The 18,767-nt window shown below is 42.1% G+C and overlaps 1 protein-coding gene and 1 long non-coding RNA gene across 2 annotated transcripts in view; both read left to right on the forward strand.

Annotated features, from left to right (window-relative positions):
• The window catches only part of LOC147737966 (uncharacterized), a 353,381-nt gene that overhangs the window by 41,682 nt on the left and 292,932 nt on the right, over positions 1 to 18,767 (forward strand). The gene's annotated exons all lie outside the window — the stretch shown is intronic.
• Positions 11,747 to 14,294, forward strand: LOC147737967 (uncharacterized). Its single transcript, XM_086950476.1, has 3 exons — positions 11,747 to 11,846; positions 11,931 to 12,381; positions 13,222 to 14,294. The coding sequence occupies exons 1-3, from the start codon at positions 11,747 to 11,749 to the stop codon at positions 13,952 to 13,954; spliced, it is 1,284 nt and encodes a 427-aa protein (XP_086806602.1). The 3' UTR covers positions 13,955 to 14,294.

The raw sequence follows: 18,767 nt of genomic DNA on the forward strand, positions 1-18,767 counted from the left end.
TGGCGATGTCGGGTGCTGATGATGCGTTCATCCAGGTTTCTGTAAGGAAGGCGATGTCCGGTGACACAGTGTCGAGTAGGTCCCAGAGTTCAGTGGCGTGTCTGAAGGGTGCGATCCAGCTGCCACCTGGGGCGCTCCCCTTCCGTTCCTCCTAGCACAAACTCAACTTCGACTCTCCCATGATCCGAAAAAGGGTTACATCCTATCAAAGTTCTAGAGATTTGAAATGATCTTGAAGTGAGAAAAAAGTCTATTCTGGATGCTGATTGAAACCTGTTAGAATAGCATGTATATGCCTCCTTATCTACATTCAAAGAACACCAAGAATCCCGCAATTGGTATTCTGCCAGAAGTGCTTCAAATACACATTTTGTCTTAGGTTTTAATTGCTTTTTGTTCTTGTTAGAAGTATCCCTCCTCAAATCCTGGATATAATTGAAGTCTTTTCCTATTATGATTTGCCCTGTGGTGCCCCTTAAAATCTCACTAATTTCCAACAGGCCTGAGACATCATCGAGGATAGGGCCATAATAGTTCACAAAGTTAAATGTTTTTCCCAACAGCTTTGCTGCAACCCAAAGCCATCTACCTCTAGAGTCTCTTTGAACCTGAAGGATTTCCCAAGGAAGGTTTCTTGCAAAATAAACAGCAACTCCCCTCTGGGCAATCCCTGCTGAAGAGAAGAACCCATGAGAAAAATATCTCGGCAAAAACAACTTCGGGGCATTTGTCTTTAGATGCGTCTCCTGAAAAAAACCACCTGCGGATTAAGAGTTAATACCCATTTCAGTAAAGCTCCATACTTCTGCTTATTAAGCAAACCGTTCGCATTTATGGACAGGATAACACTTGAATTATATTTCATCCAGAAGCTTGTAAATTCTTCTACATATTCCGTACCAACCAATGATAAAAATCAAATTACAAAACCTACTGCACTTGTTCCTTTTTACTGCGTTTACCCCCCACCCTTGCCCCCCCTGAATGTGGAGCCCCCCTCCCCGTCCACGCTGCCCACATTCCTCCCTCTTCGTTCTTCTTTGGGTGTCCTGTTGTTGATAGGCCTTGGACAGAATCTTCCCTTTAATCCTAAAATCAGCAAAATTTAGGAGTATCGTTCTAGGAAATGGAGAATTTGCAAAACGTTGCACTGGAACCCGATGAGCCCTCGTAATTGTCAAATCGCCCTCAAACTCGGGAAGAACTACTTGATGAATAAAGGAGGAGACCCACGGGATAGTATCGGAGCCTTCCACTCCCTCCAGAACCCCTACAATTCTTAGATTCGATCTTCTCAAGTGATTTTCAAGTTCTTCAAGTTTGTGCTCTAGCGCGACCTTCTTCTTGGCTGACTCCCTAGCTTCATCCACAACCAAGTTCAACTTGTCTTCGAGGACTGAAATCCTAGTCTCCGCCTCCTGCAGTCTACTGGGAAATGCCAACATCGATTCCTCAAATGTATCCATTCTGGAGTGAAGAGTAGCTATCTCTACTTGTTGGTTATGATTTCGTCCAGAATCAGATTCAGCATCTCACGGATATCCATTTGGTATCTAACTTCTGTCCCAGATAGATTTGTTTCATCTGCTTCCGGATCTACGTTCAAACTCTTGGGCTTTTGTTAATGTTCAGCTGTACCTCCTCTTCTGTTGGTACCTGTGCACCCTCTTGCGTACTCAGGTTTTGAGAGGAGATCTGGCCCGATATCTCCTCAACTATCAACTCATCTGGCACAGTTTGCGAGGATTGTACTGGGGATACGAGTAAAGACTCCGGACTCTGATCATGGGACTGCGTCAAAGATGAAACAGATGGACCAGTGTCCCTAAATGACGCAATAGAAGCATGCTCCTCCTGGGAGACAGGAGCCATCGGAGCCTGATGGGTGATCGATTTTGGAGTAGTTCTTTTAGCGAAAAGAGGAAAATCCTTCCTTTCCTTACTTCCCATACTGCCAGATCCGTTCATATTCTTCCCTACTAAGTCGGGAGATGCAATCTCTGAGACTGTAGGAGGAGAAGTAACCATCGGTGATGCTGACTTGGGGGGATAGAGATTCATTTAAGATGACAGTTTTGACTGCGACTATTTTCTTAGGCACTGTGCCATTTAAAGAGGAGGATGAAAGATGCCCATCATCATCTGAAGATTCAGGAAGAGTATCTTCCACAGAATTTTCTTCTTTGTTTTTCTCTTTATTTTTTTCTTTATTTTTGGCTGCTTTTTGAACAGTTTTCCTGGCTAGGGCGAGGCGACTTTTTGTATTCAGACGAGGAGCCAATTCTGTTTTATTCAGTTTTGAGGGCTCTTCCCCCTCCTTCTGCGGTTTGCCCATTGTAGCCTTTTTTTAAACTTTTTAACTTTTTCAACTTTTAACTGCAATCACTGCTCTCTTCCCCCTGTGCTCCTGAACTTCTGTACCTTGCCCAACAGGATTAGACCAGTTAGAAATAAATATATTAAAGTCCAACTCACTGTAATCCAAGAAGTCCTGCTGTAGAGTTTCGCTTTTATGCCCGGGTCTGAAGGCAGTGATACCAGTAGGACAAGGTGATGTGAAAGGCGGTGTTCAGCATTCTTTCCGAGAAAAACGGGCAAAAAAGACAAAAGGAAAACCCAATGCTCTCCTTATATCGCCCCTACTCTCCTCACCAAGTTTCTTCTTACAGAAGTCCAGTCCGTATTTTCTCACTTGCCAGAAAGCCTTTAGAAGCCCTTTTTTCTTCTCCCTTCCAGTGGAGGTTAAACGCTGCTCCTTATGCTCCAAAAACGAATCCTGACTCTCTGACTCTCCACTGCATCAAAGCCAAGAAACAAAAGCCGCTGGAGCTCTCGATCCATTTAATCAGCGCCTGGACATCAAGGCATGAGGACTCCGGGAAACAGTTGTTCCAGTCAATTTCATGCAGTACCTCGAGGGCACAAGCTCGCACTTCCAGCTGTCAGTGTGACGAGGGTGACGAGGTTCTCAGCTCAGCGCCGTTTTCTTTCCGTTTTTCATTGCTCATAAACGCCAGCTTGCCGTTCCTTTCGCCGTTCCTGCTTCCTCTACAACTGTCGAGGAGGGGGCGGTGTCACGGGTCCCAAGGCTAACCGGAGGCGTGGAACTCCGGAGCCATCAGCCTCTGTAACCTACAAACTCAAGTGGAAACGGCTCTATCTTTGGTGTGAAGCTTCAAATTCAAAGTCTTCATTTTAACTCTGAGAAGACAGAGATTCTACACTGTGCAGTAGATAGAATCCCTCCTAAACTTCTGCTTGAGTTTTGGCCAACATCCCCTGCTACTCCATTGGCTCACAGTAGGTACATAATCTGGGAGTCATGGTTGACAACAAATTGACATTAGAAAACTGTCAACAAAACAGCTGGAAGTGGTTTTACTCAGATCAGAGCATTTCGGAAAATCCTTCCGAGGTTCTCTTAACAGAACAGAGCGCTGATAGTCCGGAGCACCATCCTCAGTAAGCTGGACTATTGTGATGCACTGTTACTAGAATCCCCGCAATATCTGATTGAGAGATTGCAGAGAGTACAGACCATGACGGCCAAAATGGTACTAGTGCAACCACGCCACTCCTCCGCCTCCCGGGCACTCTCAGATTTACACTGGCTGCCAGTCTCGCAGAGGATACGTTTTAAGGCACTATGTATAGTATTTAAGGCTCCACATGGTCACTGGCCCAAATCTCTGCAGGAGAAACTGACATCGTATGTCCCTTCACGAGCACTGTGCTCCTCATCGGCTAATCTGGTGAGGTTGCCTAAAGTTAGGAAAGTCAAATCAGGAGGTAGGGCCTTGAGTGCGGCAGCGTCCCGCCTTTGGAATACTCTTCCATTTGATACGAGACAAATGGACAACATCCTGTAGTTTTCTAAAAGGTTACAAACCTGGTTCTACCCTCGAGTATGCTCCTTGGAATCCTGCTAACTCCTTCCTGGCAGGGGACACAGTCTCTCGGCCCTAAGCTAGTCGCCTGTATCACAGCGCCAGGTTACCCGTAGGGTGTCAGTTGTTAACTTAAATAAATAACGAGCAGTGGTTTCCCCTTGACCTGAAGGAGAGACTTATCATGGTCCCTCTACTAATTGTGAAATAACGAGCCAACCTCCACGCAGCAAGTCTTCTGAACTTACAAAGAATACTACCTAAGCCTTTGATCGCGACATTGGACTACTCCTTATGCTCTATATACAAGTCGGGTTAAGTGACCTGGATTGTTAGGATCGCTTCCCCCCGGATTATTCCATTCGGACTCATATTGATTGTGTGATTCTCGATTTCATCCATACCTACACTGGGAGACAAGACTCGTGTTAATTTAACACCCCACCATAACATCCTTTGCCTTGAAACACGTGTCGGCGGTGTGATCTGGAATAACTTTTAATGTGTATGAAATAAAGAATTTGAAGCCTAACATCTTGTTTGGATCCGTATTTTGGAAATCTACTTTCTGCAAATGAACTTTACACTTACTTAAGTGAAGCACAACTGTCAATGAACAATTTGCTCTATTGATCTCAGAACTTGTGAATGATAACAACAATCATTTAAAATGCTAAACAATTTTGAGAGTGCTTGATAGACCTGTTTTTTCCTTGGTTCTTGATATTAGCAATCCTTGCTAGTTTGACACCCCGGGTGGTGGGTGTATAACAGGACAATAGTGCACCTCATAGAAATATACTTATATAATTGACATTACACGTAGATATGGTTTGAGAGTTATACCTACTTAATGTGCGGACGCTTTCTCTCTTAGAGAAACACTACCACCAAATACCTATTTAAATAAATAAATAAATGTTCACCCTGTTCACTCTACGCCAATTAGCAAAATCCGGCCTCTCTCACTCTACCCTGAAGGTTTTTCTGGATACAGTTTCCAGATTCCAGCACGATGGCTCCAATTCTCTTTATTCTTCAAGAATTATTCAACAATGTTTAAAGGCTTATTTCAGATGTTCCCTCCAATTCGACTCCTGCCTCCTCCTTGGCATCTGAACATTGTGTTGGCACAACTCATGAAGTCCCCATTTGAGCCCATTCGTAGGGCTGATCTTAAATTCATCTCCTGGAAGACATTACTGCTTTTAGCTCTTACTTCAAGTCAGCGAGATACAAGCTTTTACTATCAAACCACCTTTTCTTCAATTCACCAAAGACACTGTGGTACTCCGCACTAATCCGGCCTTAATTCCTAAAGTTCCATCTGATTTCCACCTGAATGAGCATGTCATCTTAAAGACTTTTCCCCCTAATACACAGTTGCCAGCAGAAAAGACTTTACATTCTCTAGATGTTAAGAGATGTTTGACATTTTATTTGCAAAGAACAATCAGTATCCGTAAAACTGATCAGCTCTTCATAGCCTACGGCAGGATGCGTAAAGAACCTCCAGTTGCTAAACAGACTATTGCACGTTGGATATCTAGAGCAATGTCCTTTTGCAATCAGCAAGTAGGCAAGACACTTGAAGCAACGATTAAAGCGCACTCTACTAGAGCAGTCTCCTCTTCTACTTCTCTCTTTGCTGGTGTGCCTCTTCATCAGATTTGCAGAGCTGCGACCAAGCACTGCTGTCTGGAAGCTGCCAACAATGCTGACACTGCTGTGGGGCAAGCGGTGCTACGTAATCTTTTTAAGTAAGGTGAGCCTCTGTTTCTTACCTCCTCCTGCACACATTGTATATATGTATATTTTTCTGCTGTTGCAGATGTGTCCATTTTTACTGCTATACTGTAATATACGTATATGTATTCTCTCGTACTCTGTTTACAATGTACTTATGGCTTACTATGCACAGTTCTAGAATTACTGCTATCTACTCTGATTCAAGCATGTGAATCTGTGAAAGATACCCCAATACTGGAGAAGAACATAAGTTACTTACCTGAAAACTGTGCTTCTCCAGTATTGATATCTTTCATAGATTCACATGTGACTCACCCACCTCCCCTCAGAGGCTCCGCTCATCTCCTTGGCTCTTATACCACACTTGTGCTAACAAATTAAAGAGCCTGAGCCTCTGAGGAGAAGGTTCCAGAGGGTGCTGTCGCCTGATTGGCTGAAGTTTGGACCATATCTAATGACTTGGACATGACTGTCGCCCTCACTCTGTCTGTCGCCCTCACTCTGTCTGTCGCCCTCACTCTGTCTGTCGCCCTCACTCCGTCTGTCGCCCTCACTCTGTCTGTCGCCCTCACTCTGTCTGTCTGTCGCCCTCACTCTGTCTGTCTGTCACCCTCACTCTCTGTCTGTCGCCCTCACTCTGTCTGTCTGTTGCCCTCACTCTGTCTGTCTGTCGCCCTCACTCTGTCTGTCGCCCTACCACAGCATCACTCAGGGGCACCACAACATCACTGCGCTACCACAGCATCACTGAACGCCACAGCATCACGCAGCGCCACCAAAACATCACTATGCGCTACCACAGCATCACTATGCGCTACCACAGCATCACTATGCGCTACCACAGCATCACTATGCGCTACCACAGCATCACTGAACGCCACAGCATCATTGAACGCCACAGCATCACTGAACGCCACAGCATCACTCAGCGCCATCAAAACATCACTCAGCGCCACCACAGCAGCAATCTGTGCAACAATTCAACAACAACTAGTTCAAATATGTTCTCTCAATGTTTCAAGCTTTATTACAAATGTCACAAAAAGATGTTAATATTTCACTTCTGTTCTTGGATTTTTGTCACAATCAAATACACTGAACATTATCTTCTCAAAAGTTATTTACAAAAGTTTAAGCAATTGCCATTATAAATTATAATAACTTTTACTTAAGTAGTAATTATTTTAAAAAATTAAAAGCCATTGTTATTTGTAATATCAATAATCTAAGTCACGTAAATACAACACATATTGCATTACAAATGCTATAGATGTCACATTTGCTAAAGTTAAAACTTTTGGCATTGTAAATGACAAAGCTATTAATTTCGCTATTTTCAAAACCAACACATAAATAAAAAAATGTGTAATTTACAATACCAATAGCTCAAACTTTCCTAATGCAAGACCTATTGCATTGCAAATGTTTGTTATAATTACAAGGGTGTGACAACACCACATAACACCGCATAAGCAACAAGTGCAGATTAAACCACAGGGTTCAAATAAACCCCCACACACACCGTAAGATTAAACCTGTACTAAACACACACGCCTCAATAACAGGTACATCATAGAAAGACTGATGTACATAATGAAGCAGACCTAGAGATACATGCATAGCACAGACACGATAAAGGTCTTGATTTAGAGTTTGGTGAGCAGGGTACTCCTTCACAAGCGTGGTGGAGTACCCTGTCCAACAAACGAATGATCTGCCTGTAAATACATCGGAAGACCATTACTTTTTAGATCAAGCAGTCTGATGTATTTTTTTCTTATTCATGACCACCAGGGAATACCTGGCAGTCGTGATGAGAATTTGTTTTCAAATGAATCCCACTTCCTGGGAGTAGATTAATCAGGGAGAAAGTTCCAAGGGTGTGAGGGTGATTAGTTATTGGTTTTTAAAAACAAACTCCAACTTTGGAAGCTTGGTTTTGAAAAACACAAAAGTTTGTGAATGGCCGTCTGAAACATCCCCAAGGGATCCATAGAATTATAGATCAACTTCCTATAGATGGTTGAGGTTGCTTTTTCGGTCTGGGGATTAGTTAGCAGCTGGTCCTCCAGTGGGGATGCATCAGGCAACTTCCCCCCTTCCCAAATGTTACCTTGCAGATTGTGACCCACCTGCAAATGTCAGAACCGTTTTTAGTCACCTAATTCATACCAACCGGACCATCAAGTTGCACCTCCACCAGAGAATGGTCTGAGATTCCCCCTGCTATGTGCGTAGCGGCCCTAAAGTCATCTTTATGGCCAGAGGGGGTGAAAAGATAGTGCAGGCATGCCAGACTACCATGTGCTGCAGACAGGTGCGTCCAGTTCTGATACCCTCTTCCGCTTTTGGGGCATTTAGGAGTATCATGAATATAGTATAGGGTCAGTTCTGTCACTCCAGTCACCGCAATGCGTGTATGCTCTGTCGTAAGTGTCTTACCCTTTCACAGGATGAGTCAGTCTTGTCTGTGTCTCTTTCCTGTTTCCCGACATTTGAATGGCACGCCCGAAGACTCGAGAGAGCAGTGACCCACTAGCAGGCTTTTGTGGAGCGCTTTTGTCCTGGATATAGTGCTGCATTCAGTAGGGCACCCAATCTCTTTTCTTTGCAGTTGCCTGAAGATCAGCAGTCCCAAGGTAGCAGTCACACCTAGCCTGTCTGTAAGTGCAGCATCCTCTGGAGGCCTTACCATCAGCAATTGAGCCCACATTGTGGCCGGCTGGACCACAGGCGTAAGCTCAGACAGGGTGTTCGACACTGGAGTAGTTGTAGTTCCTCATGGACCGCTGACACAGAGTAGTCAGAAATTCAGCAGCTTAAAGCCCAACACAGGCTCTCCAAGAAGTCAGTAGATTCAGACTCTGTTGTGTTAGGAATTTGGCAAATGCAACCTTGAATGGGCCTGTTGGCAGCACACAATCGCCCTACTGGGCCTCAACAATCACGTTGTCGTAGAGTTCTATTTTCTGCCTTGAACTGTTGGGAGAGTCTTGGCATCCCTCAGACTAGCTGGTCCTGCTGGATGGCTTTCCGGCCCGCCCTACAGATAACGAGGATGTGTCGGACCTTGCTTTTTCAAGGACAGCCTTGTCCTCCTGCTGGATAGTGAAACTCCCTTCCCTTTCTTACCCGACAAGCAGGCTTATAGGCAGACTTCTAGGCTTTTCAAGACAGTTACACAGCTTCTCCATTAAGTAATTCAGCCTGCAGGTGATGTCCCTTCAACTTAGATAAACTGTCAGGCTGACACCATCCCTGGTGCCACAGCAGGCACCTGCGTACTTTGTAGAGCACATTATTCCTTGGTAACAGAGGATTTTGAACTCTGGTATAAATGAGGGATAGATTGTCCCACTTGTATACACAACTGGCAGGCAGGAGATGGTGTTTACTCTGTCGCACTCTCACATTGCATTTATGCTACGCACACCAACACCCTAAACATGCACTTGATGTTATCGCAAAGTCTGGGCACAGGTATAGAAATGGAGCATTACATGGGTGTGTCAGTAGGACGCCACTCCACTGACCATGATGCAAAGATATCATAAGGCTATTGATCGTTACAACTGGGTGCATTGCCATCACAGCTCTAGCTGTTAAACCCATGACAGTCCTCTGCCTTAAATGATGGCACACTTGGTGTGACCCTCCAGGTCCCAGGACTGGTCCAAGATCTCTCATAGTTCCTTGTTAGAAGTTGCACAGTACTGCGGTGGCAGAAAAATCTCATGTAATTGTTTTGTGGTAGATTTAGCCCAGTAACGGGCAGTTACAGTTTTGACGCCATGTAGTGGGGAGTTGCCACGAGGAACAGATTCTTCTGCCTGTCAAACCACATGCCATTCACTATTTCATAGTGTTTTTCTGCTTTTATTTACCACTTGTTTTAAGCAGGTGGTAGATATATGCATGTGGTTGGTTGGGGGGGGGGGGGATCGGCGAAGCAGGGGAGGGAAGGGGAAAGATATTTCTAACAGATGGAAGAATAGTGTGTTTCCACCAGTTAGTAAAAAAAACAGCATAAGTCTTGGCTGCTTCTGCTGCACCAAGTCTTGTGGGTCTTTTCAGTCTAATTTTTCTGTCTGAAAACAAATTGTGTCCTGTTTTTCTGCACCTGGTAAATCCAGGTGCAGAAAAGCCTAACGACTGATAATCAGGTGGAATAAAATGAACACATGAAAGTACTCCTTAATTTCATTGCCCTTGATTCATACTCTGGACCATAGTTGAGGGATAGGTCTAGGCATAGTCCTCGCAACACACAATAGATTTGCATGCGGCAGAGGCCAGAGCTCAAAAGTCAGGTTACCAGATACAAGTAGGTGGTAACTCAGGGCAGGGGGAAACGCCTGTTGTCCGTGGAGGGGAAATTCCCATCCTAGAAATCTACATTAAAAATTAATTAATAGTATTCTATTTTAAATATCTTTTTGGTGCCAGTCCATATGACTTTAATGTCTGCTTTTGGGATTCTATGTTACAAGTCCATAGGGTACATGTATCCTTTCTGAGCTTAATAAAATGTTTGAAATTCTACAAATCCTCACTTATAGATCCAAGTACTCTCAGGCTACCATTCTACACTCTGCTCTGTCTGAAGAACAGCTCAACATTTTCAAAATTCTGCAATTCTGCATTGATATGGCTTGTAAATTACTTTTGGGGATATTTACATGTATTAACTATTTAATTTTAATACTATAGGTGATTGAAATTACAGACGAAGAAAGCAAGATTTAGCACCAGCCAACTGTTAGTGCCATAAGAAGGATTGTTTTGAAAAACTGAAGGACATCCAGCATTCTAAGTTTAAACAATTTCCAAAATCTAGGTGTGGCGAGGAAGTGGGAGCTGAGGAAAGTGCTATACCTGTAAGTGAAGTCTCTAATTTTGCATTTCATTAACCCAGAGCAAAGTCATATCTGTCCACACAGCATCGGAAATAGTGCCAGAAAGACCAATCACAACATCCTCATCTGAAATATTATCAGAAAGACAAATTGCCTCAGCATGACAGAATAACGTTCATCTAAAGCACGCATGATCTAAAGCATCATGTAATTCCAGAGAGGAAGCACACACTGCATAAAAGAAAGATATAACAAAAGGTTTCTTCTGCAAACCATCAAAGAAAAGGCACTGAAAGAAGACTCCGAAGCTGACATGCTAACAATCAAAAGATTGGAAAATCACCTTTGTTCAACAACCATTTTTAACCAGTTATGCAAGTTTGAGACTATCTGCTTCGGGATATAACACCTCGACCCACTCTGCTCACTCTGGCGAAAACGTTAAAAATTCACCACTTTATTGTGTTGTTCATGACCATCTCAGATTGTTTCCTTTTTATTGTGTACTGTTCTGTAATTCCATGTAAATCGCCTCAACCTTATCTGTTGTGCAGGAGTGTATTTAAAACTGTTAAATATCAAAATGGATTAAATGAGCACTGTTGCGCTAGCTAATGTAAATAAATCCTTGTCTTCAGAACTACAATCCTTAACTTACACCAAACACAGAACGGGTAAAAGGAATTGATGTTCTGCGACTGATGAACAACAATATTACTGTGCATGTTCTAATGTTCTCAGTTACTGCCATTACGCCACTGCAAAAAGGTACTTCTCAGTTTAATCATTAAATATCACACTAACGCCTTATCACTGCATTGCTAAGAACCTACACAAATAGATTTGAGAAAAACTTCAGTCACAAAATAAGTTGCTGCCGGAGAGGCTATAACCAAAAGACTATTATCTGCTACAAACATTTCGACCGGTGTTACAGGGCTGCATCCAGAAATATTTTGCTCAATTCAAGTGTTAAGAAGATTACACACAATATCTTTTAGAGATAAATGCTGAACATTATCTAAACAAGCCCGACTCTAAAATCGGGTTCACTCTTACCGTGGCATATAAGCAAGAGAAAACTAAATGTAGAGATATTAACTCTAGGAATGCACCTTTTAAAAACACGGGCTGTGAGAACAATTTCAGTGTTCAAACCCACTTCAATCAAAGCAAAATAACCCAAGTTGGGGAAAAAGTTACCTGTGCCAAAACAGATTAAGCCATAAATCTCATCTCACTGAATTTGAGAGAATGCACACTGGGAAAATCCTCTCTCAGTGCTCTGAATGCCCAAAAAGTTTCAGCTGTAAATCTAATCTCACTACGCATATGAGAATCCACACTGGGGAAAAACCTAATCAGTCCTCTGAATGCCGGAAAAGGTTTAGTTTCAAACCGCAACTTTATCGTCATGCATTAACCCCCTCTGTGGAACACCCTAATCAGTGCTCTGAATGCCAAAAAAGTTTCAGCAGTAAATATTATCTCACTGAACATATAAGAATCCACACTGGGGACAAACCTTATCAGTGCTCTGAATGCCAGGAAAGGTTTTATAACAAACAAAGTCTTTCTCGACATGTAATAACCCACTCTGCGGAAAAACCTTACCCGTGCTCTGAATGTCAGAAATATTTCAGTGAAAAAAGAGAACTTACTGTACATACAAGGACCCACACTGGGGAAAAACCTTATCAGTGCTCTGAATGCCAAAAATGTTTTAGTGAAAAAAGCCATCTCACGCAGCATATGAAATCCCACACTGGGGAAAAACCTTATCAGTGCTCTGAATGCCAGAAAAGGTTTTGTAAAAAACAAAGTCTTTCTCTACATGTATTAACCCACACTGGCGAAAAACCTTATCAGTGCTCTGAATGCCAGAAAAGGTTTTGTAGAAAACAAAGTCTTTCTCTACATGTATTAACCCACACTGGGGAAAAACCTTACCAGTGCTCTGAATGTCAGAAATATTTCAGTAAAAAAATAGGACTTATTATACATACAAGGACCCACACTGGGGAAAAATCTTATCAGTGCACGGATTGCCAGAAATGTTTCAATACCCAAACCGAGCTCACTCGGCATAGAAGAACCCACACTGGAGAGAAACCTTATCAGTGCCCGGAATGCCATAAATGTTTCATTGACAAAAACAGTCTCACTCATCATATAAGAACCCACACTGGGGAGAAACCTTTTCAGTGCTCTGAATGCCAAAAATGTTTCAGTGTAAAAATCAGACTCACTAAACATACAAGAATCCACACTGGGGAAAAACCATATCAGTGCTCTGAATGCCAGAAAAGGTTTTGTAATAAACAAAGTCTTTCTAATCATGCAGTGACCCATTTTTTGGAACAACCTTATCAGTGCTCTGAATGCCAAAAAAGTTTCAGCAGTAAATTTTATCTCACTGAACATATAAGAATCCACACTGGGGACAAACCTTATCAGTGCTCTGAATGCCAGGAAAGCTTTTATAACAAACAAAGTCTTTCTCGACATGTAATAACCCACTCTGTGGAAAAACCTTACCAGTGCTCTGAATGCCAGAAATATTTCAATGAAAAAAGAGACCTTACTGTACATACAAGGACCCACACTGGGGAAAAACCTTATCAGTGCTCTGAGTGCCAGAAATGTTTTAGTGAAAAAAGCCATCTCACGCAGCATATGAAAACCCACACTGGGGAAAAACCTTATCAGTGCTCTGAATGCCAGAAAAGGTTTTGTAAAAAACAAAGTCTTTCTCTACATGTATTAACCCACACTGGGGAAAAACCTTACCAGTGCTCTGAATGTCAGAAATATTTCATTAGAAAAATAGGACTTATTATACATACAAGGACCCACACTGGGGAAAAACCTTATCAGTGCACGGATTGCCAGAAATGTTTCAATACCCAAACCGAGCTCACTCGGCATAGAAGAACCCACACTGGAGAGAAACCTTATCAGTGCCCGGAATGCCATAAATGTTTCATTGACAAAAACATTCTCAATTATCATATAAGATCCCACACTGGGGAGAAACCTTTTCAGTGCTCTGAATGCCAAAAATGTTTCAGTGTAAAAATCAGACTCACTGAACATACAAGAATCCACACTGGGGAAAAACCATATCAGTGCTCTGAATGCCAGAAAAGGTTTTGTAACAAACAAAGTCTTTCTAATCATGCAGTGACCCATTTTGTGGAACAACCTTATCAGTGCTCTGAATGCCAGAAATGTTTCAATGAAAAACGCAATCTCACGGTGCATATAAGAACCCACACTGGGGAAAAACCTTATCAGTGCTCTGAATGCCAGAAATTTTTCAGTTTAAAAAATAGTCTCACACGGCACATAAGAATCCACACTGGGGAAAAACCTTATCAGTGCATTGAATGCCACAAATGTTTCAGTGAAAAAAGTAATCTCACACTGCATATAAAAACCCACACTGGGGAAAAACCTTAGGAGTGCTCTGAATGCCCAAAACATTTCAACCGTAAATCACTTCTAACTGCACATGTGAGATTCCACACTGAGGAAAAACCTTATCAGTGCTCTGAATGCCAGAAATGTTTCAGTGACAAAAGAAGTCTTTCTCGACATACAATAACCCACACTGGGGAAAAACCTTATCCATGCTCTGAATGTCAAAAATGTTTCAAAATCATTCAAAAAACATGTGGATGTCATCTGCCTGCAATTCCTGACATCTTGGGCATTTTGGTGGCGGGGAGAGGGCGAACTTCCCGATTTTATAAGGAGTGTAGTAAAGCCTATTGACCACGAAAAAATGGTTCTTTTTCAGACAGGCAGGCTTTATATGTTTGTATAGTGTCTTCAAAGATGGTTCAAGCATGCCCTCTGCCTGTGGTGCCATGCAGAACTTGTTCCAAACCCCCTCTCCCGAAGCTATCCCAGTGTCTTCACCCTGTGGTAGATGTTGATACCATACTGAGATTTCTTTTATAATGGGTGTGAAGGATTGACTTAGCCTTTCTATTTCCTCATTACTTTTTATCTCCTCGCGTTCCGCTGTATGCCAAGAATATATTTAAATCTTGATACATCTGTCCCTACCTTTGCCCTCAAGTTCTCCCATGGGTATATCCCTTCCTCATCCATTAACTCTTTCCATTTCGTAATCCCAGCCCTTTTTATAGGTACTGCCAAGGCATTGTTCAAGCAGTCCGGGGTACCAGGTGAATCCCAAACTGGAGCTGAGTCTGAATAGTACCCAATCCCACTGCTTACCCTTACCCTGTACCATGTCTCTAGGGCGGTTTTTAGTATCTTCAAACAAACCCGCTTGAAGAATCTAGGAGATCCAAATTTATACATAAAGGCATCGCTTCCCCCTTCTGCTCTCACCATCTCTTTCAGCATTCTGCCCAGGATGAGTCATCTGGCTTAGTAAGTAGCATGCGTAGGGTCTTAAACTGGAATGCCACTACATATAGACTAATATCGGGGAGAGCTAACCCACCTTTTAATAACCTTCTTCTGAGTTTCTTCCAGGTCAGGCACACCCCTTTGTCCCCCCACAAAAAACTACCTATTTTGCTCTGTATCTTATTTATGTCTTTCTAAGGGAATGTTAGCGGTATTGTGGAAAACAGGTAGGAGAGCTTGGGGAGAATGACCATTTTCACTAGATTCACTTTTCCATATATTGACAATGGGAGGTTCTTTCCATCTGCTAAACAAACGGTCCATTTCCCTAGTTGTTCTGTCCAGATTTAACTTAGGAATTCGATCCAATTCCCTCACAATATATATTCCCAGATATCTAAACTACTGACTCCCAGTGCCATACCATTGATCTACATTCCAACACATGACCTCAGTCTTGGATCTGTTCACCTTGTATCCTGATAATGCCCCAAACTCTGCTGTCAGTTCCTCGATCCGAGGAATAGCTGTACCTGGATCACCCATATATAAAATCAAGTCGTCCGCGTACAGGGCCAGCTTAGAGCTATACTGACCTGACTGAAATGTGAGATTCCACACTGGGGAAAAACCCTTATCAGGGCTCTGACTGCCAGAAATGTTTCAGTGAAAAAAGAATACTCACTACACATACAAGGACCCACACTGGGGAAAAACCTTATCCATGCTCTGAATGTCAGAAATGTTTCAGTGAAAAAAGAATACTCACTCGGCATACACGAACCCACATTGGGGAAAAACCTTATTGCATTGAATGCCACAAATTTTTCAGTGAAAAAATCAATCTCACTCACCATATAAGAACCCACACTGGGGAAAAACCTTATCAGTGCTCTGAATGCCAAAAAAGTTTCAGCCGTAAATCTGATCTCACTGTACATTTGAGAATCCACACTGGGGGAAAAACATCAGTGCTCTAAATGTCAGAAAAGATTCAGAAGTAGTGATGGTTACATGCACCATAAGAAAACACACCATCAAAAATACTTCAGTGCTCCAAGTGCCAGAAAAGCATCCATTTTAAATGCAATCTCACCTACATGAGCAGACACACATTACCAATGCGGTGAATGCCAGAAATTCCTATTTTTTGATAGGCACAGCCTGACTAACCATAATCCACTCCATACTGATGAAAACCTTATGAGTGCTCTGAATGCCAGAAAAGCTGCAGAGAAAAACGCTATCTCACCATGAGAAACTCCACACTGAAGAAAATAATTATGCCATAAAAGCTTGAATCTGAAAGACAGAGTTATGCTTCATGAGAGATCCCACTCTGGGGAAAAACCTTATGAGTGCTCGAAATGCAAGAAAAGTTTTGGTCACAAATTACGTCTCACTTGTCATGAGCAAACTGACACGGGAGAAAAAAGCCTTATGTGTGTTCTGAATGTCAGATAAGGTTTAATCACAAATACAATGTCACTTCATACGAGAGAATTCACAATGGACTAAAGCCTTATACAGGAGGGGAAAGCCAGAAACGTTATACTCAGAAAGGAGATCTCACTAAACATGAGAAATGCATCCACACCAGGTGAAAAGTAAGGCGTATCTTGAGTTGCAGAAAAGCTTCTAACAACCGGTTTTTATAGGAGAGAACACATATTGTAGTCGCAATAGGATTAATCAAGAAATTCTTGCAGGATAACTTAGGCTGCCCGCATGCAACCTCCAAAGAAATTTCAGGCCTTGAAAATGTTTTAATTGCAACAAAATCCACAATTTGAGTATCTAAAAGTTACAAAACTCTCAAGGTCTTTACTTGACACAGAGAAGTGTTAGTACTTGCAAACATCAACTAATTAACAAAAAATTCACAATATTAATGTCTTAAATTTTCTCCACCCAAAAGATTTCTACTCACACTTGTTTCTTAACATATGACTGAAATCTAGATTTTCATGCTAAGATTAGGCCTAGGTGGTGTTCCTCAATGAAGAACTCGGCAAAGTGTCAAAAAAACTCAACCGCTCAACGCAGAGTTCGGCGAGCAGCAGAGTGCGTTAGGGTCAATTTGAACCGCATTTTCGGCGAGTGGCACGCTACTCCAGGATCCCAAAATGATTCGTGGTGAATTAGTGTAGGGAAATATAAAATGTATTTGAGAGCTGGACATGTTGGTCTGTTAGTTGGGTTGAAAAAGAGACTGGAGGGATAGAAGAGGGAAGGTTTTGCATTTATATAGTGCTTGCTACCCCTGATGAAGTGTTGAAGCGCTTTTCAGCGAGTAGCAAGCTACTCCAGAACCCAAAAAGATGAATAGCTAGATCAATTATTGTGGGTAGGTTGTTTTATTATATAAATACAACTGTATGAAAATGTATAAAATTCTCTTGTAAAGTTGTATCCAAGTGGCAAGTATAGTCTCTGATAATAATGTAAAAAATGTTGGCTTGCCATCAAGACTGATGTCCCGTAATATTGATGCAAAGTCAGTTGTGCTGAAGTATTTTAGACTCTTGTTGAATTGTAACATCCACCTAGTAGTGTTGTAAACAAATCTAGGACCCTAGTGTAATTTTCCCGATTAATGCCCTTATATAGGTATAACTTATTATATCCTTATATAGGCATAAGAATCATAACCATATTTATACATACTCAATGCAGTCCAAATACGGCATGGCTACTTCCACAAGTTCCTAGAATCCACAACGAATTCTTGGAGAAACTAAACTTCAGCAGTCCGGGACTTCCCCCTGCTTAAGTATTGATTTGTCCAAGAACTCATTGAGTTTTCAAAGAACTGCGAGTTCTTAGTGAGGTTATTATGTCCAATCTTACGTCAAACTCTGCACCTTCCAGGTATAAATATACCCACATCTGCCCTAGCAAACGCACAGTGGTTTGGAGCAGATCGACTAGCTACTTGCCCGATGCCCTGCTGTAGTGAGTGCCGAAGGAAGCCGACCCTCCAGCTGACGCTCTGAGAAAGACGCTGTCTTTTCTCCTGCCGAGAAATCCAGCTCCAGTGTTTCCCTGCTACCCTTGCGGGTTACTGGGAGATCGAGTCCTGAGAGAGAGATACAAGACCTCCTTCATTCTAAAACCAAGGTATGGAGCTCATTAGACCCTTAGATAAAATCTTGGATAGATTCTTGGCAAAAAATACTGAACTTAAGCTATACCTCACTTACTTCTTCCCTCGTACTAGACTTAGGTTAGGTACACCGGGGTAGGCGTATTTTAGAAGCACCAGTTGAGTACTTTTAGTCATTATTTATCATTGTATGTATTTTATCCGTTTTATATATCTTATGGCTTAGAAACCATATCATGCTTTTACAGTATTATTTCATAATACTCTTTTTACTGTACACAATTTACTTTATAACAAGTATTGCCATTGTAGCAATTCACTTCTCTTGCATGAGAAAGAAGACTGCTCAATAAATAACCTTTTTTATTGAAAACACCCGTCTCTCTATTTCTCTGCAAATCCTGGTGAAACGAAGCATGCACAATTGACTGAGTGAAATAGCAATCTATTGTTTCCGTGACTCTAGAGATATATTTCTTATTCTTGGGGAACAAAGTTGTCATGTTTATGCGGTTGTCAGAAACTAATCCCTTCTTGTGAATTCGAGAAAGTTTCTAGTGACCTCTGAGCTAGCTGGCATTCACAATTAAGTCTAACATATTCAATAGTGACCTAGTCGACTTCAGTCCTACGTCTAAACTATTGATTATGTTATTCCAATGTGCAGAGCCTATTAGGAATATACAGCCTGATTCATGTACGGGCCGTTTTGCGAGGCTCAAATAGCGAATCATAAGGAATCGCTATTTGAGACTCGCAAAACGGTATTCATGTAGAAATCGC

The sequence above is a fragment of the Lissotriton vulgaris genome, chromosome 1_1 (assembly GCF_964263255.1).
Source record: "Lissotriton vulgaris chromosome 1_1, aLisVul1.2, whole genome shotgun sequence".
Classification (NCBI taxonomy): Eukaryota; Metazoa; Chordata; class Amphibia; order Caudata; family Salamandridae; genus Lissotriton; species Lissotriton vulgaris.